Source organism: Scaptodrosophila lebanonensis, unplaced genomic scaffold (assembly GCF_003285725.1).
Source record: "Scaptodrosophila lebanonensis strain 11010-0011.00,11010-0021.00 unplaced genomic scaffold, SlebRS2 tig00000072-arrow-pilon, whole genome shotgun sequence".
In the NCBI taxonomy this organism is placed as follows: Eukaryota; Metazoa; Arthropoda; class Insecta; order Diptera; family Drosophilidae; genus Scaptodrosophila; species Scaptodrosophila lebanonensis.
Genome location: NW_022060558.1, coordinates 438,125 through 465,208, shown reverse-complemented (window position 1 = coordinate 465,208; position 27,084 = coordinate 438,125). Strand labels below are relative to the sequence as shown.

The window sequence follows — 27,084 nt, the reverse complement described above, 5'->3', positions numbered from 1 at the left end:
TTTTCCCTACATCAGGTCGAATAAAGCTAAATATGAGATTTTCATGCAATGGTTTTTAACAAATAGTACTTAAAATTATTAACGAGTTGCTTGATAAAAAAAGTAAGCCCTCACAACAAGGCTTAGCAAATTTAAGTCCGTGAGTGAGTAGCGATATTCGCCGCTGAACGCTACCAGTATCGATACTTGGGGTTGCCAGTGTCAACCCTAGTCAGTCTAGTTTGGTGTGCGTGTGAGTGCGACAGCAGGTTCGGTCGAGTGCAGCGCGACTGCAGCGCAAAGGGAAAAATTCAAAGAAGTTGTAAATTACAAAGTAAAAATACATTGTTAATAATGTAAATTGTTTGTTATTGAAACACATTTAAATTTGCAAAAAATGGCCCAGAGAAACAGTTAAGCCAAACAAAGGGTTTGCAACGCAGACAAATTTACAACAACAAAACATAAGAACAAGACGAGACGTGCAGCAGCAGCCACTCCTTTTGTGTCCGTCGTTTGAGAAATGTGTGCGTATTTGTGTTCGTGTGTCGTATCCAATGTGTGTGTGCGTGCTGTAATTGAAAAGTTGTGATTACTGCATAAATTATAAATTGAAATTGCATTCATTAAGAAAGTGAGCAGGCGCATTAAAAAGTGAAAATTCGCGGCACTTGCAAAAGAAAAAATAGTATTTTGTGTATAGTGGGTCTTAAAGTAGAAAAGACAGTCAGCGATAACAGCGAACCCACACACACCTTCTTACATACATATGTATGCGTGTGCATAAATACACACATAGACAAAAACAGAGCCCGTACATTCAAGCAACGCGTGTGCATGTGTGTATGACTCACTACCCTACACAAGTAAATGCGCGGGGGGAGCACGCTACTACCTACGGTAACAAAAACAATAAAAGCAAATCGCTGCCGCGCTTCAATAGAATTTCCCAAGCTGAGCGTAACTAATCGCGTTTGAAGAAAATTCCAACGTACACACGGAGAGGGAAAAAGCGAGAGAAATAGAGAGAGAGAGAGAGAGACAGATAGGCGAAGAAGCCGCAAATCCCTCATAGGCACAGAAAACAGCGAACAGCACGAACATGAGTTTTACCAAGTGGTTTAAAAAGAAGGAGCAAATCTCCGAAATTGGTGAACCCACAAATTTCCAACGACACTTCCATGTATCCCGCAATCAAGAGACTGGAGATCTGGAAGGTTTGCCTGCCCCATGGCTACGTCTAATGAACACACAAATTACTCGGGATGAGCAGGACAAGAATCCAGATGCTGCCTACCATGCGGTGAAATATTATAATTACTCGATTAAGAAAAAAGAGAACGAGGTGTTTAAGCCACTGATTACCGAGCTTGTGATACACGAGGAGTCCAAGGAGATTGATAACTATTTGAACTACAAGAATAAGCACAAATCCCAAGATTTGGATAATGATGATGAAGCGTACAGCGGTGGCAGCTCAACGGCTACCGAAAGCAACTCCAGCGGCAGCGGCAGCTCGACAGGCAACAGCAATAGTAGTAGCCTTAACGATAATAGCCAACAGGCCGCCATACGACTTTCCGCGCTCAACGACGTGATCAAAGAGCTAGAGTCAAATCTGGAACGACGTGAAACGTTAAAACCCCATAAGCCGACCAGTCAAAACCAGGCGGGAGCGCAGGAACCACCGCCGCCGCTGCCTGCCAAGAAATCCACACACACACTGCCGCCCAAGCCACAGATAAAGCCAAAGCCATATAGCGTCACGCAAAAAGTCCCCCGTGTCAGCGACCTAACCTCCATAGCCGCCGATGAGCAGCTACATAAGGTCAACACGGATACCATTATCCTCAAAACCGCTGCCACGGCTAGCGCTGTAAACGATGCCACGAACGATGGAGATGCTGGTGATGAAACGATACTGCGTCGCTCTAAAGAGAAGCGTACACAGAAAACTGACTCCCAGGTCTATGATGAACTGCGTACCATTTGCAATCCGTGCGACCCACGCGAGCGCTTCCAGACCACACAGGAGGTGGGTAAAGGTGCATCGGGCATCGTATTTATTGCGGGAGATTTGCAAAATGAGTCACAGGTGGCGGTGAAAACGATCGACATGAAGAATCAGTCCTCGAAGGATCTCATACTCACCGAAATACGCGTGCTCAAGGATTTCAATCACAAGAATTTGGTAAATTTTCTTGATGCCTATTTACTGGAACCGGAGGATCAACTTTGGGTTGTAATGGAATATATGGATGGTGGCCCACTTACCGATGTCGTTACTGAGACTGTGATGAAGGAGCGGCAAATTGCGTGCGTGTGTCGTGAGGTATTGTATGCCATTAGTTTTCTGCATGCCAAGGGCATCATTCATCGTGACATCAAATCTGATAACGTGCTCCTCGGCATGGATGGTTCGGTCAAGGTCACCGACTTCGGATTTTGTGCCAATATTGAAGGCGATGAGAAACGACAGACAATGGTGGGCACACCATATTGGATGGCCCCAGAGGTTGTGACACGAAAGAAGTATGGCAAGAAAGTAGATATATGGTCCATAGGAATTATGGCCATAGAAATGATTGAGGGTCAGCCACCATATCTGTATGAAACGCCATTGCGTGCGCTATACTTGATTGCGGCTAACGGCAGGCCCGACATCAAGAGCTGGGATAAGCTGAGTCCCAACCTGCAAGACTTTCTTGACCGTTGTCTCCAGGTAGAGGTCGATAGGCGCGCTACAGCCGATGAACTACTACGGCATCCATTCCTCGACGATTGCAGCGAGGTGAAGGCCTTGGTTCCCAATATTAAGGCGGCCAAGAAGGTGCTCCGACGCAATGTATAGTTAATGTCTAATCATCGGGTAGCCAAGCTTATGTATGCGTGATGTGGATAATAGGATCTGGAGAGATGGGATTGCGTTGCAGCCGCTCCTTGGAACGTTTATAATAATGTGTGTGTATATGAGTTCATCTATGTAAATTTAATTTCGTCTGGAACTGGAACAAAATGCTGATTAGTCTTCGTAGAGTAACGACAAAAACAAAAACAATAATAACTACAACAGCTGGCGATATGTTTGTGCGTGCTTCCAAAATGGAATTGCACTGGGATTTGGGATTTTTGGTTTCCTAATACGTCGCTGGACGATTATATGGAAAAATGGTGAGTTTTTCAAATTAATCTTAATCTTACCTGCTTTACACAAAATACCTTAAGCTGCTAGCAAATAAAAATCTTTTGTCTCTTTGACTATCTGGTGTCCTTTTTGAATTATCCATAGAACCAATATTCATGGGGTTTCAACTATTTTCAATGAAGTACAATTTTGTAAAACTAAAATCTACAAATGCTGAAGCCTTTTAGTTTAAATATGACCTACTTTGCATTAATCAACAAAAGCACCTCATTTTATTTGCAAAACTATTTTGACATGCCATTACATAGGGCTATATTTATTTCCAAAAGAAACTGAGAAAAATAGGGTATAAAAAGATGTTCAATTTTAAAAAATGTACATATTTATACATAGCAATTAGTAGATCTAATAAAAGGACTACTTATCGTAAAAGTAATAAAATTTAAGCTATAATAAGCTGATATAGAAATGATTAAAATCATAGAAACCATATCGTCGGAGGAACTGCAAAATTTCTTAAAGGATTTGGCAACATTCATTGGTAATGTAGAGTATTAAAACATCGAAAACATTGTCCAATTTAAACGGTCCCTTTCAAACGTTGACGGATGAGACCTTAGATTTTTCTACATTAAGCTTGTTCACGTTTTCCCAGCTAGCTAGTTTGCATTTCAATCGATCACCAAGTGTGTGTGAAGTTTATTTGAAATGTGATTTGTGAAGGGCATGGGAGTGTTGTGGCCGCACACAAATAATAACAAATACATATAATCTTTTATTGCTATCATGATCGTGTTAATGGCGTTGCCTTAATCAGCAGAGTAGTAGCATTTTAAAAGATTAAATCGATCAAGGTCTTTTGGTCAACATAGAGTACACTGTGGGTTTTCAGATGTTTTACACGTAATCTATATACTATAGTATATGTATGTACATACAAACAAATGGATTTCATGTAAATCGCTTGTTATGTTATTTCTGCAGGTGAGACTTTGTAATTATCTATATTTGTGGTTTATTTTCAACTTCTATACACGTTTAAATTAGACGAAAAGCAAAATGATATTAAGTTAGCCCTTACATACATACATACATACGTACTGAAAACAAATTTATAATTTAACTACATAGGCCTTACATACATATATATGTACGAACGAACATGGAGTAACCACGCCATTTAAAACGCTCGCTCGCATTTCCTGTTGAAAAAGACATGAAATTATTGCTTTTGTCTGCCAAATAATAATAATAATAAACTTCTTATATCTCACACACACACTTACAATTTAACATTTTTAAAAGCTTATCAACACCGCTGAACGCAATTTCACACACACACGCACTTCACATTTGAAAAGACCCTGCCGTGCGCGCCACAGGCCCCGCAATCACCCACGTTGCCTTAACTTACCCACTCAAAGAAAGACATACATACGTACATATGTATGTACATATGAAAAATTTTCTCCGTTTATCAAAATTCGTAGTACATTTTTTTTGTGTTTTGTTATTTGATAAGCGAAGTAAAAAGCACCAAATAAAATAGCTAGGCTAGTAGCAAACATCTTCCTACACCAGCAAACTTAATGAAGGAAAGAGAGGATCTTGAGGGTGTGAGTGGGCGTGTGAGCAGTGTTGCCTATTTGGCTATTTTTTCCGCTAGTTCTGCAGTTTAGTAAAAATTATGATCTCTCTAGGCATGTGTGTTGTTATGTTTTTTTTAATAAAACATAGTAATACACATGTATGTACGTGTATATAACATATGTATTAATATTTACTTAGAACTTCTCGATTTTGACCGGTAGTATTTCAATGCCATTGTGTCATAATCAAAGTAATAACTAGATTAGACGTTTTGTGTTTTCATATCGTAATATACCAAATATAAAACCTACTTTAATACATCGATTTATTTTATATTAATGAAAGGGAAAAGTTTGCTAAGTTAGGCGACTAAGTTTCTTTATGGGAATTAAAACAGTGAAAAATGCGCTTTATTAATAATACGAGTATATGTACATACATATGTAATTTTGTTAGCCATTTCAATTTCTGACACTCAATCATCGGCAACACTGTGTGTGAGGGCAGTTGCGTGTAAAAGTAACGGAGCATATAACAAAGAGTGCAGTTAATTGTTGTTGCTGCAGTTACTGTCTGCTGTTGTTTTTCTTCGTCTTCCTGCACTTATTCCTGCTACTTATTGAATTTAATTGCATGCTGTTTCTCTCTGCTTCTGCTACTGCGCTATTTATACTCGCTCTTCTGCATCCCTCGCCTGTCTGCCGACCAACAACACTCGCATTTATGAATGTGAATACGTATGTACATATTTACTTATGTATGCACATGTATGTATGTATATACACATTACCGGATCTTTGGCTGTTTATTTGTTTATATTAGTGGCAAATACTTTTGCTTTCCGCTTTGCGGATTGCCCAACTTGGAAAGTAGCGAACTTTTTTCTCAGTGTTTGGATGTGTGCAAGTTGCGGCTATTTTGCTTTTTCTATGCGCATATTTTTTGGCTTTGTGTGCCAAATGGTTTTACTTGATAACGACGGCAAGCATGAATAATCAGCAGCAGACGCAACAGTAACTATAAAGCAAAGACAATAATCATTTTGTAAATGATTTTGTTGCGTAGCCCTCATAATGAAAATAATAAATTTGCAGCAACGCCTCTATACAACGAAAATTTGTGTCCCCGTTGATGGTATTGTTGTTGTTGGTGCATCAAGTTGCATGTTGCTGCAGCCTGTGGGGAGTGGCGCCGCAGTTGGCTTCGCTTCCATGTCTCGGGGCCAAAGTACAAAACTGCGGCTACGCGCGCGACAGTATGTGTGTGTGTCTATAGATTTGTATGTATGTAAGTATATCGTGGTGTCAGCCCAATGGAAACGAGTAGAACGTTAAAGTTCTACGGCTCCTGATCCATACCCTTCTCCCTGCCACAGCCATTCAACTAAAATATATGTATTTATGTACCTTGTTGTACCAATTTCAATAAAACTTCAGTTTATGGAGAAGCATTAGTTAAAATATCTTTATAAACCTAAAAAGTTATTTCAGTGAGAGTGATTTTTGCATCTTTGTACATACAGACGTACAGACGTTGTATATACATATGTATTGATATAGCGTGAAAGAGGAAAACCCCTTTAGTGGCGCCGTCTCGGATTCGTCATGAAAATGCCAAATATTATTTGCCTAAATGCCAAAAATGAAAATGAAAAGCACAAACAAAACCAAAAGACACCTAAACTATTCGACCGGTTTAAATGACGTTCAATACATTATCATTTTACCTTGCCTGAAGGTTTTTAGTTTTTCGTTTTGTTTTTCTCTTCTCTCTTTTTTTTTGTGCTATGTATGTATGTATCTGCGTTTGTGTTGTTAGTGGCGTGTGTTGGCAGCCTTTTTGCTTTGCTTACGCGGAATTGTAGATGATTCATTGTATAATTTCGGGGCTTATATTAAAACAGGCATACGCGCTCTCACAAATACCTTCTGGTGGTAATACGACTGTATGTGTGACTGGCTACATGGAATCTTTGTTTTGTTTGCGTGTTGTTTGCAAATGGTTTTCACAACAATCATGCTTGCTCACAATTTACTGCTACCGTTGTCGTTGTTTTTGTTGTTGCTGCCACCCAGCCGCCCCAATATGTGACATTTTGCAAGCACGCCCGACCACAAACAATTTAATTATACGTTTTTTTCGCGTTTAACCATTACAGGGTGACTCAGATAAACTAAAATTATGTATGTATTGTTATGCCTTGAAAATTTTATTCATGGACTGCTGTTTTAAGCTTCAGTATGCTTGTATGCATATGTACATACATACTCGTACATACATACATACATACGAGTAATGCATCTTATCTGATACACTGTTGTGAAAAGCGTTCTTTATCTGGTTAGTTATTCCCTGCATAATTCGAAAATGAAGGGGAATTATAATTTTAGAAAAAGGGATTGTCGGGGGGTTTTTTAAAGGTAATTTAACAAGTATGTTAAGAAAAAAGAAAAAATGCATCTAGTTTTGCATTTATCAGTTTGATCGAATACCACTTATAGTAATAATAATACACAACGAATGTTGTATACACAATAAACTGGTTTTGGGGATAATATTGAGACAAATTAGTATAAACAAGATAGAACGCTACAGTCGAGCAAGCCCGACAGTAAAATAGCCTGTACTCTCCACAAAAAAGCAAAAATTAAAAAAAAAAAATTTAAAAAAAAAAATTAAATTATTAAAAAAAATTAATGAATTAATTAATTAAATTAAATTAGAATATATGTTTATGTTTAGTTTTAACAGCATACATTTACATCACGTACCTATGCGTGTTTATATGCGTGTATGTATGCAGCACAAAGTTGAACCAAAGCAGCAACAACAACAACAGCTGCGGGCAGCGCTGCCGACAGAGCTGCAGGCAGCACATGAGCAGCGATTTTACTTATGGCTATAACTTTCTTCAGAATTGAGATATCATGATGAAATTTGGCACACGGACACATTAGTACTAACTGGATGTACCTACCAAAATTGATTTCAAAATTCCGAGAATTACGGAAGTTATAAGAAAAAACACGAATTGCGGGGGAGTGGGGGGGTGCATCGAAAAAAAACTCAAACTCGTACTTTCTCGGTCTTAGGAGAATATGGAAACCAAGTTTGGTTATTCTAGCTCTTATACTTTCTGAGATCCTTGCGTTCATACGGACAGACGGACAGACGGACAGACAGACGGACAGACAGACGGACAGACGGACGGACGGACAAGGCTATATCGACTCGGCTTCTCATCCTGATCAAGAATATATATACTTTGTGGGGTCTGCCACGCCTCCTTCTGTGTGTTACATACATGCGCACAAAACTAGTATAGCCTTTCACCCTTTGGGTACAGGCTATAAAAAGCTTATTAAAATTATGTCAATACATTACAATATATAGTCAAAAATCTTATTATAGCCTGTACCCAAAGGGTGAAAGGCTATACTAGTTTTGTGCGCATGTATGTAACACACAGAAGGAGGCGTGGCAGACCCCACAAAGTATATATATTCTTGATCAGGATGAGAAGCCGAGTCGATATAGCCTTGTCCGTCCGTCCGTCTGTCCGTCTGTCCGTATGAACGCAAGGATCTCAGAAAGTATAAGAGCTAGAATAACCAAACTTGGTTTCCATATTCTCCTAAGACCGAGAAAGTACGAGTTTGAGTTTTTTTTCGATGCACCCCCCCACTCCCCCGCAATTCGTGTTTTTTCTTATAACTTCCGTAATTCTCGGAATTTTGAAATCAATTTTGGTAGGTACATCCAGTTAGTACTAATGTGTCCGTGTGCCAAATTTCATCATGATAGGTCAATTCTGAAGAAAGTTATAGCCATAAGTAAAATCGCTGCTCATGCGCTGCCTCTGTCGGCAGCGCTGCCCGCAGCTGTTGTTGTTGTTGCTGCTTTGGTTCAACTTTGTGCTGCATACATACACGCATATAAACACGCATAGGTACGTGATGTAAATGTATGCTGTTAAAACTAAACATAAACATATATTCTAATTTAATTTAATTAATTAATTCATTAATTTTTTTTAATAATTTAATTTTTTTTTTAAATTTTTTTTTTTTTAATTTTTCTTTTTTTGTGGAGAGTACAGGCTATTTTACTGTCGGGCTTGCTCGACTGTAGCGTTCTATCTTGTCTACTTTTCGTAAGTAGAGGGAATATTTTATTTGGATTCAAATTTTCAAACTTGAGAATATGGTGTACTTTTTTATAGGGCTAAGGCGAAATTGGCAGTTTTTATTAATGTAGTGTTTAGGTTCGTGTGTAAGATTGTAAGTCTTGTAAATTGTATTGACAGGTTTGTATTTGCTTTAAATATTTTGATCTCTTTGCTTGCACCAGCATGATGTGTATTGAAGTGTGTTTGAGTGATTGCGTAGTTGGTGCTATTTTAGTAGTTGAAAAATGACTCTGGAGTTGAAGTTGGGTGGGTGTATATATGTACATATTTGTGGCATCTTTGTCGAAAATGTGGGTGTTTAGTCAGCTTCTTCGTTGCCTATAATACCAGTATGAAACGTAAAATATAAATGTGTGTTCATATTGCTATAAATACATTGTTCTTGAAATAACAAAAATAGAGCTTCACCGTTATTTTTAAACAGTTTCATGTAATGGATATGTTTTTGTTTACTGTTTTTGAAAATATACCCTTATTTAATTTTTTTTTTAAATAGTTGCGTACAGTTTGAAAGTTTTCAATTTTTGAAAAGCTTTACTTACTGTCGTAGGAAGAAAAATGATAGAAAATTAAGAAGTTTTCATTGTATTGAAATCTAAACAGTTGAGTGTGAGAAGTATACTTGAAATCATAAAAAGATTTTAAAAATTATAGCAAATATGTAAATACTTATTGTACTTACATATGTAAGTATTTGCAGATACATTTCATTTCATGCACTTCAGATCTGCTAGTACACTCATCATAATGTGTGTGTGTGTGTGAATGGCTTGGAAACTTCATCTAGATATGTATGTATGTATATATGGGATTTTCATTGTTCGACTGCTGCACATCATCCAACATAGTCCACATACATACTGACAGACATGCGTTCCACATGCCATTGCGATTCAAGTTTGATTGGTCGTGCATCTTTGTGTGGCAATACAGCTCGAACCCATGAATTGGGGTTATACAATGAAGCATTCGTTTCTTATTTCCTTCTGTGGTGGCGCCGCAGCCGGTTGAGAGCAACCGCATCGTTTGAGTTATAAATCTGACGGCCTTTTGTTGTACTTTGTATAGAACTATGAGCCCTTACTCTCACGCTCTCTCTCTCTCTCTCTCCCTCTCTGCCTATTTCATTCACTAATAGCAGTAATAACTGTATATTCCATTGACATAGGAAAACTGTGTGGAAAATTTGTGGAATATAATAGTGCGCTAACAATGTGTCAGTTTGGTTCGTTGAAACTGGTAGAAAAACAAGTGCAATGTTTTTATTATATGTAGATACATACATACATACATACATACTCAAAGTATATATTCACATAGCGAGCAATGTCGCCACCCATACAACCATTGTATCGTAAGTATGTATGTACATATGTTTGTATGTACGGGTATGTATGTACATACATACATATAGTTGCCGACATCGCCAACGTTTCATTAAAATGGAATCGTGACTTTTGCGTCAACTGCGAGGCTTTGAGCTCAACTGTGGGAGGGTGAAGCGCCCGCTTCACATGCTGATAAATATAAATAATTATAGCGCTGATAATTGAATGTGCGCTAGTGACGCGCTCTATACGCTACTAATATATGGACACAAGAAACCTATTTTGTTTGGCTTTCATTTTTTTATTTTCGTTATTTCATTTGCCGCATGTCTGTGCTAATAAAAAACTTGTTGCGCTTTGAAGCAACAATAACAACAACAAATGATAATAATGATAAACGGTGACAATGAAAGCACAAATAATTATGCAAAAATTATTTTTTATACATGTATGTATGTACATATGCAGCTTAAATAAATAGAGAAACGTTTAGCCCCAGCTTATCTGCATGGCCATAAATTGTGGCATTGTAGATGGCAATCATGGGTTCGCTCCAAAAGTGCGATATATAGTAGTACCATACAATAATATATGTGCATATATACATACATATAAGTATGTGTAGATAGTTTCTGCTAAATATTGATCAGTTCCAACGAATTGTGCGATACGATACCAGAAAAATGAAAGTGAACCCCGTGCATTGAGAATTATATACAGCAGAGGTGATTAAATTGCACGATTATAAGAATCTCTCTTTGGTTGCTGTTTAATCTTCCGCAAAACAGGCAACTGCTTAACGTATCATTATAACGAAACAACCAATTACAACTTCTACACGTTTATATCATTTAAAACAAACAACCAATTGCTAACTTAAGTGGCAGAATTTTTTGAACATATTTACTTTATTGAACGTTTTGATAAAAAGGTGCCTTAACTGAGTCTACCAAGCTGGAGAACTAGCCCCAGGCCGTCTTAAATACAAAAAACATACCAACCCAAATTTCCCTGCTTGCCTTTCGAAAAGAACCCTTTTTTCACATTAGCCTAAAGATTTTCGAGGCTGCGGTCTTGCAAGAGTCGGAGTGCGCCATAACAGCACAGGATTTATTCTCCAAATATTTAAGAGCATTGCTCGCATGTTTCAGGTCTTTAATTCATTACTTTCTTCAAAATTGAATATAGTATAACAGTATACAAAATTATAACAGAAAAACTTTTTTTTTTTTTCAAAGAATAAACTGCTAAGTATATTTTCTTGAAACATGCTTAAATAAAACTAAACTTCATTCTCAAAATTGTTAAAACGAAAACATGGTGGCTTCGTGGTAACTTAGCAATTGCATAAATTCACTAAAAATGTAGATACAAATTATAATGTTTAATTGTGCTAAACTATAATTGTAAGGGGAATTTGTTACACAACAATAATTATCAACACAATGCTTGACTAAACAATTTATGGGGTTTTCACCCAGGCGCCTTTTAAAAGTCATAATGAACTTTGTAATCAGCTCTTCATTAAATTATTTTTGAAACAGCTTGATTTAGTAGCTACATATGTATGCCGGCTTTAAGGTCATAGTTTATCATTATTATATGAAACAACATAAAACGCCAAAAAAAACAGTGATTTTTGATAATCTTTCATTAGCTTTAGGATATAATTTAAAGGTAATAGTTAGCCATCCAACTTACTAGTGGTACTCACGTCTCTGAACAAAAAGCATATAAAATGCTTCAAACGAAAGCTTTTTTATAGCATTTGAAATATAATTATAGACAAGAGAAAACCATTTTTATTAATCTTCGGATTCCGGATTCTTAATGTAGTTTTACGAAACGGAAACGAAACAAATTTTTCAAAGTACTTTTCTTTCAATTTAAATACGTCATACGTCCATTATGTACCTGCCTACAGGTAATTCATTTGGCATTAATCTTGTGTATCGTAATTGTTCCGAAAATAGCAAATATATTGGAGAGACAGTTCCGAAAGTTGATGATAATAAATCCCTTATCGACAATTTCCTTAAGTGGTGGTGCCTATCGCTTGCAGACACGTATAATTTTATACTGACGCCAACTCGTTTTCCATATAATTCAGTATTACTTAAAACCGTTATAAACCCAATTACTTATTCAGAAATTTTAAATTAATTGTGGAGTGTTTTTCGACCATTTCACAAAATCAAAAAACTTGACCTTAAAGTAATTACACGATAGTGTGCATGCCTTCCCCTCTTATTGCAATGATTACATGAGTATGTCTATCTAAAATTAGCTTGCTTGTACCGCTCACTTCTTTTCATTTGGCCACAGAGGCCGCAGAGCGGCGGCAATCGATATCTAAAGCACTGATAAGCTCCACAAATGTTGATAAGGCTCAAATGATTAATGCATTTGGAAGCACATTGAACGCGTCTGTCTCTTTTCAAAATATATATGTATACCTATAAGTAAACATTCTATATAGTATATATGTATGTATGTTTGTACTTCGAATCAAGTGCGACAATTTTTTCTTACTTATTTTCAACGACACCTCAGATCATGCCTCTGATGCCGCCGAAAACGCTTGATAACCGCATGAAGACAATAAATTAAACAAAAAATGTAAAAAGCACACTTAATTAAAAAGGTTAAAATGTTAAGTACGCACTAATTGGAATAATCGTGCATGGAAAAGTGTGTTTCGCTTTGGGATACCCTATTGTTCAAATAAAAATTACTAATTAATTGCAAAATTGATAATTCAATTTTTACCTACTCTTACACATTTTTCATTGTGGTAGGGCAGACTAGAAATTTCGGCAAAAAAAATAGCGAGTGAATAATCCCGAATATTGGGCAGGCAGAATAAGAAAAAGGATTATTCCATTATCAAAATGAAATTATGGAGCAGAGTGTAGCAGGAATTTGAATTTTACGGAATTTGGTAGAAAGTATGCTTAAAAGAGAATAAAGTCTTATAATAATCATTGGCTTGTGTATTTAGAAGTAACATTTTCTAAATATTTAAAATGCTAGACATTTTTGAGTAGTAAAATTTTCCTATCTCTCTAAATCCTTTCTGCCACAATTTCTTTGTTGCTTTACATTTTCATTTGCCAGATAGAGACCACAGTATTAAGCTATTTTAAATATATTTTGTGTCAAATGAATTTGAAAATTTTAGTTTTAACTAAATCCCTTTTCGCACAGGGTACGAAAAAGTTATATATGTACATATATATATTCAATTTAAATTCCAATAAACTGAAATGATTAGGCCTGTAAAATATCATCTCATAATAGATATGCCCCGAAACGAAAATAAATATATATATTATTTAATAAATGCTACAGAATTAATATTAAAAAATCTGAAAACGGATCAAACGGCGCAGAAACCTCATTTTGCTTGTGAATACATTATGACCTACATAATGATCGTGATGTCGACCAATACCTAATCGTGAAACCCACAAAATGTGGTGATATAAAATTGGAAATCATTTTAATATTAGTCAATGCTTGAGCATTCCATAGTGTATTAGATCTGCTTTTGTACATACATACTTTGTTTGATGTTAATAATAGCCTGTGTACCGATGTGTAAAAGGGTATATTTGAAGGTCTGCGGAATCGTATTTAACTGGCAGAGGGAAGCGCTCCCGACTCCATAAAGAGTTATGTACTATACAAATCGATGTAGATATTATGTGTGCATATTTGTATGTCGGTCTAAATTTTTAAACCAAATTGACTTAATTTGGTAACTCAAATTTTTTGTTGTTGTGTAGTTACTCTTAGGTTACGGGTAATACAAATTTACCATTTCATTTGGGCACAATAAAACAAAACTAATCCATTAATTACTTCCTGGTCGTTTAAAGCTGAAGTTGTATTCATATATGCATGTTTATGTTTATATGTATATCTATCACATATGTATGTATGTGTACATATTTGATCTTAAGATAAGCTACTAACACTTACTCGTACATACAAACGTATAGTATAATAAAGTATGTCCATACAGTATTAACAATATCTCTCTTTTTTCTCTCTTTCTTTTTACTTTATTAATGCAGCATGAGGTGGCCGAACGTGAGGAACAATGGGAAGAATACAATTGGCGCAAATGTCGCCACCCACGCAACGCCACGCCACACCGCACCGGACCGCAGCGCTCCATTTCCCTGTCTACTCAGCCACAGTGCCTGCCAAAAGCGCATGAACGTCGTACGCCGAACGCACAAGAAAGCATTGATATTTTAAGCGTAGTGTATTTATTAGCATTTCTTTTGTAGCTGTAGCGTTTTTGCTACCGTTACATTATACTGTTTATCTTCCTTTTTGATTGTGTGGGAAAGATGACGCAGTTTATTTAGCATTTGTATCTGTATACTACTGTATATGTATGCGTGCATAGGTTTTAAAGTGTGGAAAGATAAGAGGGAATTAGTTGCCTTCTTTGCTTTTATTATGTATTCTGTTTATGTTTATTATTAAATGTTTTACTTGGCCAATTGCTATGTAGTGCATATACATACATACGAGTACATAAATACATACATACATAGTATATACATAAATAAATAAAAATACATTCATACTATACGATTATGTAGTTGAGAAATTTTTAAGAAAGGAATGTGTGCTAAATTAGACTTCACACACACACACACACACACACACACACATACAAACAGACACACGCACACGTACATTATATAAATATTGTATTTATAATACTTGGATATACATAAGTTGGATACAAGTTTTATATATAATAATATATAACATACTTATATACATACATACATATATAAATATACATAAATGTGATTTAAGCGATTTTATCAAAGCTGCATTATGCAATTCTACATAAAATTCGTCGTAAACTAAGCAAACATGCAATATTTGTTGTAAATTACCAAAAAACAAAAACAAATAAAATTTTAAAAAGAAAACGGTAAATGCAGTATAGCAAGTGGGAGTGAGGAAACAAATTAATAGAAAAAGTATACTATGTTAAAAGTGCCATTAGGTCTAATAAACAGCAACGCAAAAACACCCACAAAAACTAAATACTATTATCAAAATAAAAACAGTATACAAGTTCAAATATTTTCCACAACTAAAATAAAAAACAAACATTCAAACCCACATACATACATACATATGTATTTACAATACGTCTTGCAATTAGCTACGCGCACAATTTAACAAATGTGGTCAAAAATAATTCAATTCCATTAAATTAGTACAAACATAAGACTAAACTAAAATTTGAATCGAAACAAAATACCCGTTAACTACTTACAACTAAAGAGAAGAGGAGAGGATAATTATTGTAGAGTGCATTGCCCAAAATTTTGCCATAAAATGTACGACCAGCACGCTGTTATAACGGTAATGTGTGTGTCAAATGAAATGCAATTCCGAAACAAATCACAGTATATGCCAAAAGTAAACGTTTATTTAAGTAAATCTCTCATGATCACAACACTATGCATTACAAGAAAATGAAAAAAAAAATAGCGGTATGCAAACGACCTGAGAAACAACAACAATTACGACAATAATCACATGAGTACAATTATTTGTCGTTATCGTTGTTGTTGTCGCGCAGCTTAAACCGTTATCTCATACCGGTTTGTCATTGTGTTGATGACACTTGCTGAGAGAAAGGAAACTATAAATTTAAAAGTGCAATTTAATTTGCTGCTGCAACAATTTTAGTAATTCCTTGATAATGGTCAGACGGTAGTGTCCAATATTATAGTTTGAAAATATGTCAGCGAGTGAGTCATCGAAGCGTGACTAACAGAAATCCAGATGTAGTACTGATTACGCGCACATACATATAGTGCCTATGTATGCAAATGTAGAAAAGTAAACACAAGCCGAGTCCCAACGAAAATATCGAGCAATGTCAAAACAAAAAACTCTTGAATGGGAGATCAATAAATACCGGAAAAACAGACCTATAAATTTAGAAGCATAAGAAAAAGGCTGAAAGAAAAGTAGTCACCAGGGTGCGGGATAAGCAGTTGTGCGGCCTTGTTCCAGTTATATTAACTTTATATTATTGATTTTTAAATGTATGTTTTGTCCGCTTAATTATTCTTGATCGCCACATTTTTTTAAAATGGGCATGAAACCAATATAATGGCTTTGTGTATATTTAAAACTAATGGAATCAAAACATTTAGTAACATATCAAAACTAAACTATGAAGAAATTACAGTTAAAACTACATCTCCAGCTACTCAAAGAAAAATGGTACTCTGAAGTTTCAATGTCCGGAATTCACAAAAGATTTCAATTATTTAGTTTCGGGTACACACATTACCAAAAGCCAAAATTAATATTTTCCATTACACGAAACTTTATCACAATCTTTCTGAAAACATAAAAACCTTCATCTAAAATTTTGGAAATTCTTTCCTTTTGTTTTTTTTTTACCTACATTTTGATTACTGATCCCAAAACTTTTATAACCAAATTGGGGACATTTTCCTAAAATTGGAAGAGAGTGTTTTGCCACGTTTCGGAACTCTTGAAGCTTATCCACATAATTCCCATGTTTTTCATATAAATCGCAAGGTGTTTTTATTGGCCTTTGGCTCGTGGCAAGCGATTCCTTTAGTAAAAATATTAATGAATATACAAATTTTGTGCAGTAGTTTTTAGCAACAAGAAACGCTCTTTATTATGCTTGTTTCCCCAAAGCAAAGCAGTCAAATAGAGTAGCCTGCGAAGCTTAGTTAAAATGTTTATATTCGTTCTTTTTAACGCAAATATAAGTATTAAAATAACATTTCAAAGTGCCCTGTAAAAACGAAATTGTAATGCATAATTTAGAGCTTAATGTTTAATTGAAAATTTACTTGATTTTATTTAGCTTAAAATAGAGAAAGATGATAAATCCATTAAAGTAATTTTGCGAACATATGAATAGCAAGGCAGGTGAATGAATTAGGCAACGAATGGCCAGCAACGAGCATTAGTAACGAAGACATACCCAATCTAACATAATCGTATGCGCATTTAAAATTTTACAACTAATGCTAAAAGTGCAAACAAATATATACATAGATATATATATATAATAAAAGCTACAACTAACGAAAACCAAGTCTTCAAATGGTAGTGTACATTTTTGATACATCAACTTTTATGGGAACTGTAAAATTAAAAATAGTAACCAAATCCAGAAACATAACTGACATTGACTTTTTAAAGCAAATGCATTGTAATTGTAATTAAAAGCAAGAAAATATACATGAATTAGCGCTATTTCAATTAATGTAGTTAAAATATGTGAGAAAAACTTGCAAGTAATTATAAAAAATATGGCATATTAAACGAAGATAACGATTTATGAAACAAAAAATATTACAAAATCGAAAACAAAATGGGTTTTAAAACATTTTTCGTATATCGTTTTAGTTTATATTTACAGCATATATATGTATATGTAGTTTTAATGCATTTTATTTGCAAACCCGAAAGCTAAGTCGTAATTGTATTATATTACTATAATTATTATTTCTTAAATTTACTTTTGCGTAATACACTATCAACGTTTAATAATGTATTTACATTTAGTTGTGCAAGCGCAAAACCATAAATTTTATCACACACCATGCACTTGTATGTATTATTTTAGCTGGCACTGTCATTTTTTTATTTTGTGTTGTTAAATATATCGTTATTTACTTATTCGACCAAAACAATATTCTTTCTATCTACGTTCTTCATTCCAGAACAATAGTATTTCGAGAAGGTTTGTAGATCATCCAAATATAGTTTAAATTATGCCAATTGGTATATTTTTTACACTTCTCGTACTGGTGGTAAACATTTTACGGAAGTCCTGTTCATTTGGTCATTAATTTCTCCTCTTAAAGAGTAAATTTGAGGAATACATTTTTCAATTCAGTTTTGTGGGGACGATTGAAGGAATAATTATAATCAGAGTCCTATATTTATTATTTTTTAATTATCATTATTATTTATATTTAAAGAGTATATTACAAAATTGTCTACATTGCACAAAATAGTTATATATAGAGAGAATCGTCGTATATTCATAGCCAGGTATCCTCGCGGTATTTGCCTGCCTTACGCATATCTTGAACTTGCTTCATAGCTGCTTCCTCGTCCAAATTTAGAGTGCTTATCAAGCACTGTTTTATGCCATCTTGTATAGCCTTTGATATTTTAGCGCCATCGGCACACACATAAAGGACGGTTGCCGGATGCTGTAAAAGCTCAATGAGCTCTGCTGCATCCTTCTTCAATAGCTCCTGCACATATTTGGGTGCTTCTTCGGATAATTCAGAGACACGTGAGAAACATAGCCGTAAACGTTGAACTATGTCAGAGTTCTGCCATTCCTGCAAATCATTAAGTTTGAGCACGGCTTCTGGTGTCTTGGCGCCTAAATAAAGCCAAGTCTGACCAATGGATCGAGACGGACTTCCTTGATGGCAGCAGCGTTGCTTATGCGCTAAAAAGCCCAGAAATGGTGCCAACCCAGTACCAACCGCTATGAGTATTTGATTGCTGCTCATATCATCGGCAGTATATCGGAATGCATTGATGAGACGTGGATAAATTATGAGCTTGGCAGCCGCCGCTTGGTCCTGTTGAATTTTCTTCTCCAGCATATGGGTTGTTACGCCCACTCTTTCAGATAACACAGAGTAAATGATGCGAATATCATTCTCAGACTCCATTGGGCTGTTAGCTATAGAATACGGACGCGGCAGCAGGCGCGGCAGATATTCCACAAGTAATTCGAGCGGTGGTTCACATGTGTGACAGATTTCCAGGATGTCTATCAAGCAAAGCCCTTTTTCCAATATGAGTTCATTGTAGTACGCACTACCCTGCTTGGACGAGAGACTGTAGAGAAATTCACGCTGGTCGGGGTCAAAGGTGCAGAATGCTAAGGCGCTGAGAAACTGCTTCTGTAAGACACCGTTTAGCTGTAGGCAATGAGTAAACAGTTCTCGTGGCGTAGTTTCCGGTGGAATATGAGCAGGCACTTTGGCGGTCTTCTTTGCATTCTGAACCAGCTTAAAACTGCAAATAGTTTCGGCCTGCTCGTGCAAATCCAAGCGCTGTAGCAGTTTTTGTACCACTTCATCAGCATTGCTGGGCAGTATTGCAATCGTATCGCCCGGTGCGTAATCAAAATCATAGTCTAGGACTGATAAGTCCAATGTGAGTTCAACGACACGTTTTGTCTGTGTCGTTACATCAGCAACTACAAGCACATCAGCTTTCTTGATGGGGACTGATGTGGGTAAAGCGCCATTCCTTGCAAACGGAAACTTCAGAGATTCACATTTTAATTGACCGCATGGTTTCGACTGATTGACGGGTGTCTGCAAATGAATATTTGTTAGAATTTTGTTTCAAGTTATTAAAATTGTTCACCTTCGAGCCTGTCGCATAAACCAACTCCAGATTGCATTGCGCTGGCTTGGCGCGATCATATGTTTCCGATATATAGTCCTTAATATTCAAATTTTGTAGAGATTTAACAGATACCATTATTAATATCTTACAAAACCCGCCACCTTGTTCTCTAAGTATCGAAATCAACTTGCGGAAGTTATCGGAGCTGGTAGCGTCTGCCTGTGAATGGCAAATCGCCTTAGCAATCGAGCACGCATTTCATTGTTAAACAAAATTTTGAGTAGAACAAAAGAGCGAGCACTAACATGTCGCAGGCGCAGGGTAAAAACCACAGCGATGACGAGTTCCAGGATGCACTGAGTGAACCACCCTTGGCTTCGGTCACAAAGACGTCAACGTTGAACGAACAAATTATTGAGGAAATTGTGGAGAAACAGAGCAATCTGAAACTGAATGATGACGCTGTTAAAATTGAAGCAGATGACGAACTGGGTGCTGCAGGTGGCAGCGGCGATGGTGAAAATAACGAAACTGATTCGTCGGACAAAAAAACAGAGTCTCCAATCGACGTTGAACTAAGCATCGAAGAGTTACGCGAACTGCAGAAAGATTGGACGTCGGAAGAAGTAGAACAAAACAAAGAAAAAGCCAACCAGCTAAAACTTGAGGGCAATGAGCTGTTCAAGAATGATGATCCAGAACGTGCTATTAAGATCTACACAGAAGCTCTGAATATTTGTCCTGCCGACAGTAGTAAAGAGCGTGCTGTGCTCTACGGTAATCGCGCCGCAGCCAAGATCAAGCTAGAGGCTAGAAAATCTGCTATAAGCGATTGCTGCAAAGCTATAGAACTGTGGCCGGAATACGTGAGAGCTCTGTTGAGGTGAGTGCGATTTGTTACTTTTAATAAAACTATAAAATCTAAATATATGCACGTGATTTTTAGACGCGCAAAGTTATACGAACAAGAAGAGAGACCCGATGAGGCGTTGGAGGACTACAAACGGGTATATGAAATTGATCCTGGCCAGCCGGATGCTCGAGAGGCGCAAATACGCTTACCGCCTATCATTAACGCACGCAATGAGAAACTAAAAACAGAAATGATGTCTAGCCTTAAGGATTTGGGAAATATGATACTGAAACCATTTGGCCTGTCAACTACGAACTTTCAAATGAAGCAGGATCCAAACAGCGGCTCCTATTCCATTAATTTCAATCAATAGATTAATAATTTAAAAAACTGGCGCCCTTGTGCATAAAATAAAGCCGTTTCCTAGATACTTTTAACATAGAGCGGGGACTATTTATGTTTATTTCTTCGCATGCGAGCCCGCAACGATGAACGATGACGATATCAGCAACAGCTGTTTGCAGACAGCTGACGATAGACGACACTTGTCGTATTAAAAAGAAAGAAGCAGAGCAAATTACTGGGGATAGAAAAAACGTAATTTATTTTTTTTTTTGTTGCAAACTAACAAAATTTGTTCGTTTAATTAAGAACAATTGAAGCTTGCCGCACTGCACTGTGGGTGCAAGAGGGAGAGAATACCGTGCTGCACTAACAGAATGTCAGTAGAACAAACAGCATAGAAAATTCCCACGCGTGACTCTTCCAGTGTTCAGCCTGATTCACTTGTTCTGTATATAGCTATAATGCTATTGTTGGCAGCAAGCGAAGTTAGCTGAGTTTGTGAAAGCACGCGACTTCCGCCAACGTCATCAACAAATCTCGACATGTTCCGCAGTCGAAGTTGGTTCGGCGGGCCTTGGAACCGTCCCAAGAATCGTCTTTCGCTAGAGCACCTCAAGTACCTGTATAGCATTTTAGAGAAGAACACAACCGTGTCTGAAAGCAATCGTGGCTTGCTAGTGGAGTCGTTGCGATGTATAGCGGAAATTCTGATTTGGGGCGATCAGCATGATTCGTTGGTGTTTGAGTAAGTGGATTAATGGATTTGGAGTACCTTCAAGCAGTTACTATTGTTTTCCTTTACAGCTTCTTCTTGGAAAAGAATATGCTGTCCTACTTTCTGCACATAATGCGCCAAAAGAGCGGTGGTTCCAGTTTTGTATGTGTTCAGCTGCTGCAAACACTCAACATTCTCTTCGAGAACATACGCAATGAGACGTCTTTGTGTATGTTGTTATCTGCGTGAAATTTGTATCTTCGATTTAAATAATTATTTGCTTTGCAGATTATTTATTAAGCAATAATCATGTCAACTCCATTATTGTACACAAGTTCGATTTCTCCGACGAAGATGTTATGGGTTATTACATTCTATTTCTGAAGACATTAAGTTTAAAGCTGAATACCCATACTATACACTTTTTCTACAATGAGGTAATGGTGCTTACTTTAAAATCGTATCGAAAAACATGCTGATTTGTATTTTTGTAGCACACGAACGATTTCCCACTCTACACGGAGGCAATTAAGTTCTTTAATCACCCAGAGTCCATGGTGCGCATCGCAGTGCGTACTATTTCGCTGAATGTGTACAAAGTTCAGAATTCGAGCATGCTGCGTTTTATTAGAGACAAGTTAGTATGCCAATTAATTAGAAAGGCTTTTTAAAAAAATCGTTCACTTTCCAGAACTGCAGCGCCGTATTTTAGCAATTTGGTGTGGTTTATTGGGAAGCACATATTAGAGTTAGACAACTGCGTGCGTACAGATATAGAGTGAGTTATATTGTAGAGCTTTACATTTATTTCACACATAATACAATTATTGTTTTCTACAGCCACCAATCGAATCAGAAGCTATCTAATTTGGTGGCCGAACACCTGGACCATTTGCACTACCTGAACGATATTTTGTTGTTGGATATAACGGATTTAAATGCAGTCCTAACGGAACATTTGCTGCACAAACTGTTTGTGCCCCTGTACATATTTTCGCTGACGCCAGCCCCTCCGACACGCTCACTAGCCGTGGTAACACAAAATTTGGCGGCAGTCCTAAATCGGAATGTGGATATTGATATACAAGAGATGCATAATCCTCGAGTGAGCTCCATTGTAGCGCTGTATTTGTTATCATTGGTGTTTTTGGTTGTTACGCATGCGCCCCTTGTTCATGCTCTTGCCTGGGTTATACTCAATGGAGATCACAGTGTATTTAAAGAAGGGGCTGCTGAAATACTGAATGCCTATGTTGAGCATCGCGAGGTTGTTGTGCCTGGATTTGGCGAACCTAATGAGAGTCTGGAACAAGCTTTGGATACGGTGGTTGGACATGTTTCAGGCTATGCAGTAAGCGAGGATAGTGGCGTCGAATCGGCAGCAGCCACTGAAGTGACAACAACAAGTACTGATACGGAAACTGATGCGGAATCTGAGGCTTTGCGGCTGCGCAACATAACCGACGAGGAGAAGCAGCAGCTTCAACAATCGACGTCGGCACAATCGCATCTAGAATTGGCCAAGCCATTTCTAGACACGGTTCTGCATGCATTGGACTGCACGGAGAATGATTATCAAGCATTGTTGGCGCTGTGCCTCATCTACGCCATGTCCCATAATCGTGGTAAGTTTCCTTTATCCGGTCGACATATCGTCCAAACATTTGCAATTAACAAACGGCACAGAATTCTATGCTAACCGTAACTTTCACCTGCTCTCTCTTTGCGCTCGTTCTGCTCATTTCTATGCTTTTTGTGTGTGATTGTAAAAAAATTGCATTAATATTGTGGCACGTGTTCCAGATGGTATGTAATACATATGTCCATTTTATGTAATCATTTTATGCTCACTATAGCTGACTTCTGTGTACATTTAAAAGTCAAATAGCTGAAAATTCTATTTTTTTATGTACAGGCATCAAGAACGAGTGGTTCGATCAGGTGCTCTCGAAATCAATGCGTGGCTCATTTAGCTATAAAACGGCACTTATTGAACAGTTGCTAGAAATTATCACGCAGTCCAGTCAGTCATGTAAGTTACAAAACTATCTTCCTAGATACAGCACTATAAAAGTAAAACTCTTTTAAATTTGTAGCCTGCCGTATTCGCCTAATTACCATTGAAATCGCTTTGGAGCTGCTGGTCACCTTCACTAAGCCGGCTTCAGATGAGACGCGTAGCATCACATCCTTGCAGCAGGATGTGCTTTTTAATGCTCGAAACCAATCAATGGCTGTGTTACGCAATTTCTATAAGTCCGAGGATATATTTCTCGATCTGTTCGAAGACGAGTACCAAGAATTGCGCAAAGCTGTATTAAATGTCGAGTTTCTATGCATGGACTCGACCATATTGCTACCGCCTACGGGCACACCTCTAACGGGCATCAATTTCACGCGCCGTTTGCCCTGTGGGGAGGTGGAAAAAGCTCGACGTGCTATTCGCGTATTTTTCCTTCTACGTCGAACGTGCCAAAAGTTCTTAAGCGAAAAGGAATCCTTGCTGCCGCTAACGCATGTTGTCAATCTGGTGCAAGTGGAGAATGTTCTGGACTTAAGTGAGTAGTAATTAGGATTAGGAAATGTCAAGCAATGGGTAAAACATTATAAAGGAGAAAATTTAGTATTTCCTTCATATATTATTTTAGTAGCTGTGCTTTTACTACGTTTAAAGCATTTATTAGACGACGATATTTGTGTTTAAATATCTGAGATATTACAATATAGGTAAATATAATTTTATAAAGTAATTGCCTAAAAGCTGCATAGTAACTACGACTTATCTGACACGGTTGGGGTTTAAACGGACCGTCTTATTTATAGTCGCAGGTAGCCAGTGATGTGGGCGCTTAACTAAAAAAGATGAAGTAGATAGTACAGCAGGAAAACAAACATTACAAGGCTTGTAGTTTTAAATTGATAATTATGTTGAGATAGATTTTAAATAAGGATGTAAATTTTTTCTACAGAATGTTCTCCCTAGAGTGTTATTTCAAAAGCTTCTTCTATTATGAATGTAATTTAAATGCTGGGTAATCAGCAAGCGCTTCGGTTGGCCAAATATCACTGATATTTATTATCTTTAATAGAATCAGATAGAATTCTACTCTACTTCTGTTCTAATCTACTTATTTTTGTTTGGGATAGAAACGCAAAGTTAGGGGCAGAGGTAAAATAGTTCTATATTTATTGAAAAATTACACTTATCTTTTTATTTATAGATAACAGCGATTTGATTGCCTGCACCGTGGTGGCGAAGGATAATGCAAAGCAGCGCCGATTTTTGGTAATCGATGCTCTGCAGCTAATACTCGTGGAGCCGGATGCCAAGTTGTTGGGTTGGGGCGTGGCCAAATTTGTGGGCTTCCTACAAGATGTTGAGGTGCAGGGGGACAAGGACGACTCCCGCTGCCTCCACATAACGGTGCATCGAGGTGGCGCGACACACAACCGGACGCCACTGCTCTCTGCCAAATTTCTCTTCGACGATCACATACGCTGCATGGCCGCCAAGCAGCGTCTGACTAAAGGACGCAGCAAGGCGCGCCAAAAGAAAATGTATCAGATCGCACAGTTGATTGAGATGCCGGGTCAAGTGGTGGATTCGCCGGTGTATGCAGTGGGTGGCCTGCGTGCGGCCGCAGCTGCAGCCGGCAGCAGCAGTGGCTCGAGTTCCCGCAACACTCGGGAACATCGACCGATGTTTTCGACGGCGAATCGCGTGCCTGGCTTTGCAGCTGCACTGCGTCGGGATAATGGCGCTAGTGCTGGCATAAGTCGCATACAAATGGCACAGAATCGATCCATTGAGGGGTAAGTGGGGTGCAGTATTCAAACTAGAGTTACGAACCGGTGTGGAATTGATGTTTTCAAACCGATGTATGTTTAAATTGCTAGTTAAATTAATAAATGTTTCGAACGAGATTATATTTTGAACACAATACATATATATTTTTGCATCCTCTTTATTCTTTCAATTTTTAATTGTAGCGTTTACTGTAATTGTGTAGTACGTTGAACAATAAATTCTCAATATTATGTTCTTTGCTTGTTTGACTTTAGAGAGAACTGATGAACAACCATATACTTGCAGAAAATCATTTTCAAATAGTTGGTGGAATTTATTTATATTTTAAAATTTTATTTTGAACTCGAAATTAATAGCATGCAAATTATTTGTAAATTTGTTGCGTCCTGTTTTCGTTTTCGAATGCGGATTTTATTTGAATTAAAGTGGATTTTTTCTATATTGCTTTCACATAATGATATCCAATGTATCTTTAGATATTTTCTTATGTTCATATCTAGAGCTATTCAGTTTATGAGTGGAGCTATATTTCTACATCAAGACCTTTTAGTTAAAGTTGTGTTGGCCTTTGTCATCTGGCGTTTTGTGTAGTTTTTCAAACTTGGCATATCTTTTCAGCATACGCAATGAAAACGCCGCTCGCTCCCGTCGTCGCAACTCGAACACTAGCTCCAATTCCTCGAACACATCACGTGCCACCGATCATATGGCTTCCGGTCGCGAGCACTCGCCCAATGGCAGCGGCGGCAGTAAAAGCTCAGCCCATTCTCGCGAGAATTCGCAAGCACGTAGTGGAGGTGCGCGTTCAAGGGAGAGCAGTCCACGTATGCCGCGACCACGGTAATAATATAATTTCGATGTCGCGCGAACAAACAGAATCTCATTAATTTATATTTGTCTGATTTGTTTATAGTTCCGAGGAAATACCTCTAGAGGACTTCCAGCATTCGCGCAATAGCAGCCCACATGGTCGTGGCGCCGGCGGCAATTCCAATGCATCCTCCCGTTCGCATACGCCCTCCCGCATTCTGCACTACGATCAATTATCCGTGCACAATGCATCACCACGTGAGCCGACCCTGTTAGTGGGCACGAATGCTCTACTAAGCCAAATGAATGGCGTGGCCATTGCCAAAGAAGTACTGCCTGTTCAGAGCTCCGAGGAGACCTCTTTTATTGGCAATGATACGGATGGTGAGAGTAGGCGCAAAGGCGCTATTGAAACGGTTTAGCATAAGCATTAGTCCTTTAGAAATTTCGTTTTTTTTAACGCTCCGATCAGTTACGTTAGATGTTTATTATAATAGGACGTACTATATGTAGTTATAATGAAGATATGCGCAGCACGTTAAAAATAAATTGTTATTTAATTTAAAATACATATTCTTGTTTCTTTTATATTTATATACGACAAGCGTCCTGCCCCTGCTTAGCACGGGTATTTTTACAACAGTTTTTATAAATCATACATTTTATAACACACACACACATACACCCTTCTTTTTGCTATGAGTTACCAAGAAGGAGTAAAATTTATTTGGGATATTATTTCAATGATTTTTTGTTCTTTTTTCGATTTTTTTGTTATTCTTTATTGGGTCAGATGTTCTCTGTAAAAGATATTTGATGTTTTATTTTGTGGTAGCAAAATAAATTGATTTTCAGAAGCTCCGACCCGTGATAGGTCAACATAATAATATTTCCTT

General features: G+C 37.3%; 4 protein-coding genes across 5 annotated transcripts; 3 read left to right on the top strand and 1 right to left on the bottom strand.

The window, feature by feature from the left end:
- Positions 1 to 243: 243 nt before the first annotated feature.
- On the top strand, positions 244 to 17,605 carry LOC115625214 (serine/threonine-protein kinase PAK 2). Its single transcript, XM_030520184.1, has 2 exons — positions 244 to 3,150; positions 14,311 to 17,605. The coding sequence occupies exon 1, from the start codon at positions 1,082 to 1,084 to the stop codon at positions 2,828 to 2,830; it is 1,749 nt and encodes a 582-aa protein (XP_030376044.1). The 5' UTR covers positions 244 to 1,081; the 3' UTR covers positions 2,831 to 3,150; positions 14,311 to 17,605.
- A 616-nt stretch (positions 17,606 to 18,221) lies between these two features.
- LOC115625279 (methionine synthase reductase) lies at positions 18,222 to 19,803 on the bottom strand. Its single transcript, XM_030520283.1, has 2 exons — positions 19,676 to 19,803; positions 18,222 to 19,623 (listed from the first exon to the last, which is right to left on the bottom strand). Exons 1-2 carry the CDS (start codon positions 19,790 to 19,792, stop codon positions 18,319 to 18,321), a joined length of 1,422 nt encoding a protein of 473 aa, XP_030376143.1. The 5' UTR covers positions 19,793 to 19,803; the 3' UTR covers positions 18,222 to 18,318.
- A 109-nt stretch (positions 19,804 to 19,912) lies between these two features.
- LOC115625309 (tetratricopeptide repeat protein 1) lies at positions 19,913 to 20,953 on the top strand. Its single transcript, XM_030520328.1, has 2 exons — positions 19,913 to 20,540; positions 20,604 to 20,953. Exons 1-2 carry the CDS (start codon positions 19,963 to 19,965, stop codon positions 20,881 to 20,883), a joined length of 858 nt encoding a protein of 285 aa, XP_030376188.1. The 5' UTR covers positions 19,913 to 19,962; the 3' UTR covers positions 20,884 to 20,953.
- Positions 20,954 to 21,081: 128 nt separating this feature from the next.
- LOC115625118 (protein CLEC16A homolog) lies at positions 21,082 to 26,757 on the top strand. 2 transcript variants are annotated; one of them, XM_030520026.1, is made up of 12 exons: positions 21,082 to 21,600; positions 21,660 to 21,799; positions 21,859 to 22,007; positions 22,065 to 22,207; positions 22,262 to 22,348; positions 22,411 to 23,195; positions 23,374 to 23,376; positions 23,486 to 23,602; positions 23,667 to 24,128; positions 24,792 to 25,383; positions 25,997 to 26,218; positions 26,292 to 26,757. In XM_030520026.1, the coding sequence occupies exons 1-12, from the start codon at positions 21,398 to 21,400 to the stop codon at positions 26,608 to 26,610; spliced, it is 3,222 nt and encodes a 1,073-aa protein (XP_030375886.1). In that variant the 5' UTR covers positions 21,082 to 21,397; the 3' UTR covers positions 26,611 to 26,757. The 2 variants fall into 2 exon arrangements, with proteins under 2 accessions (XP_030375886.1, XP_030375887.1); XM_030520027.1 differs by lacking the exon at positions 23,374 to 23,376.
- Positions 26,758 to 27,084: the final 327 nt, after the last annotated feature.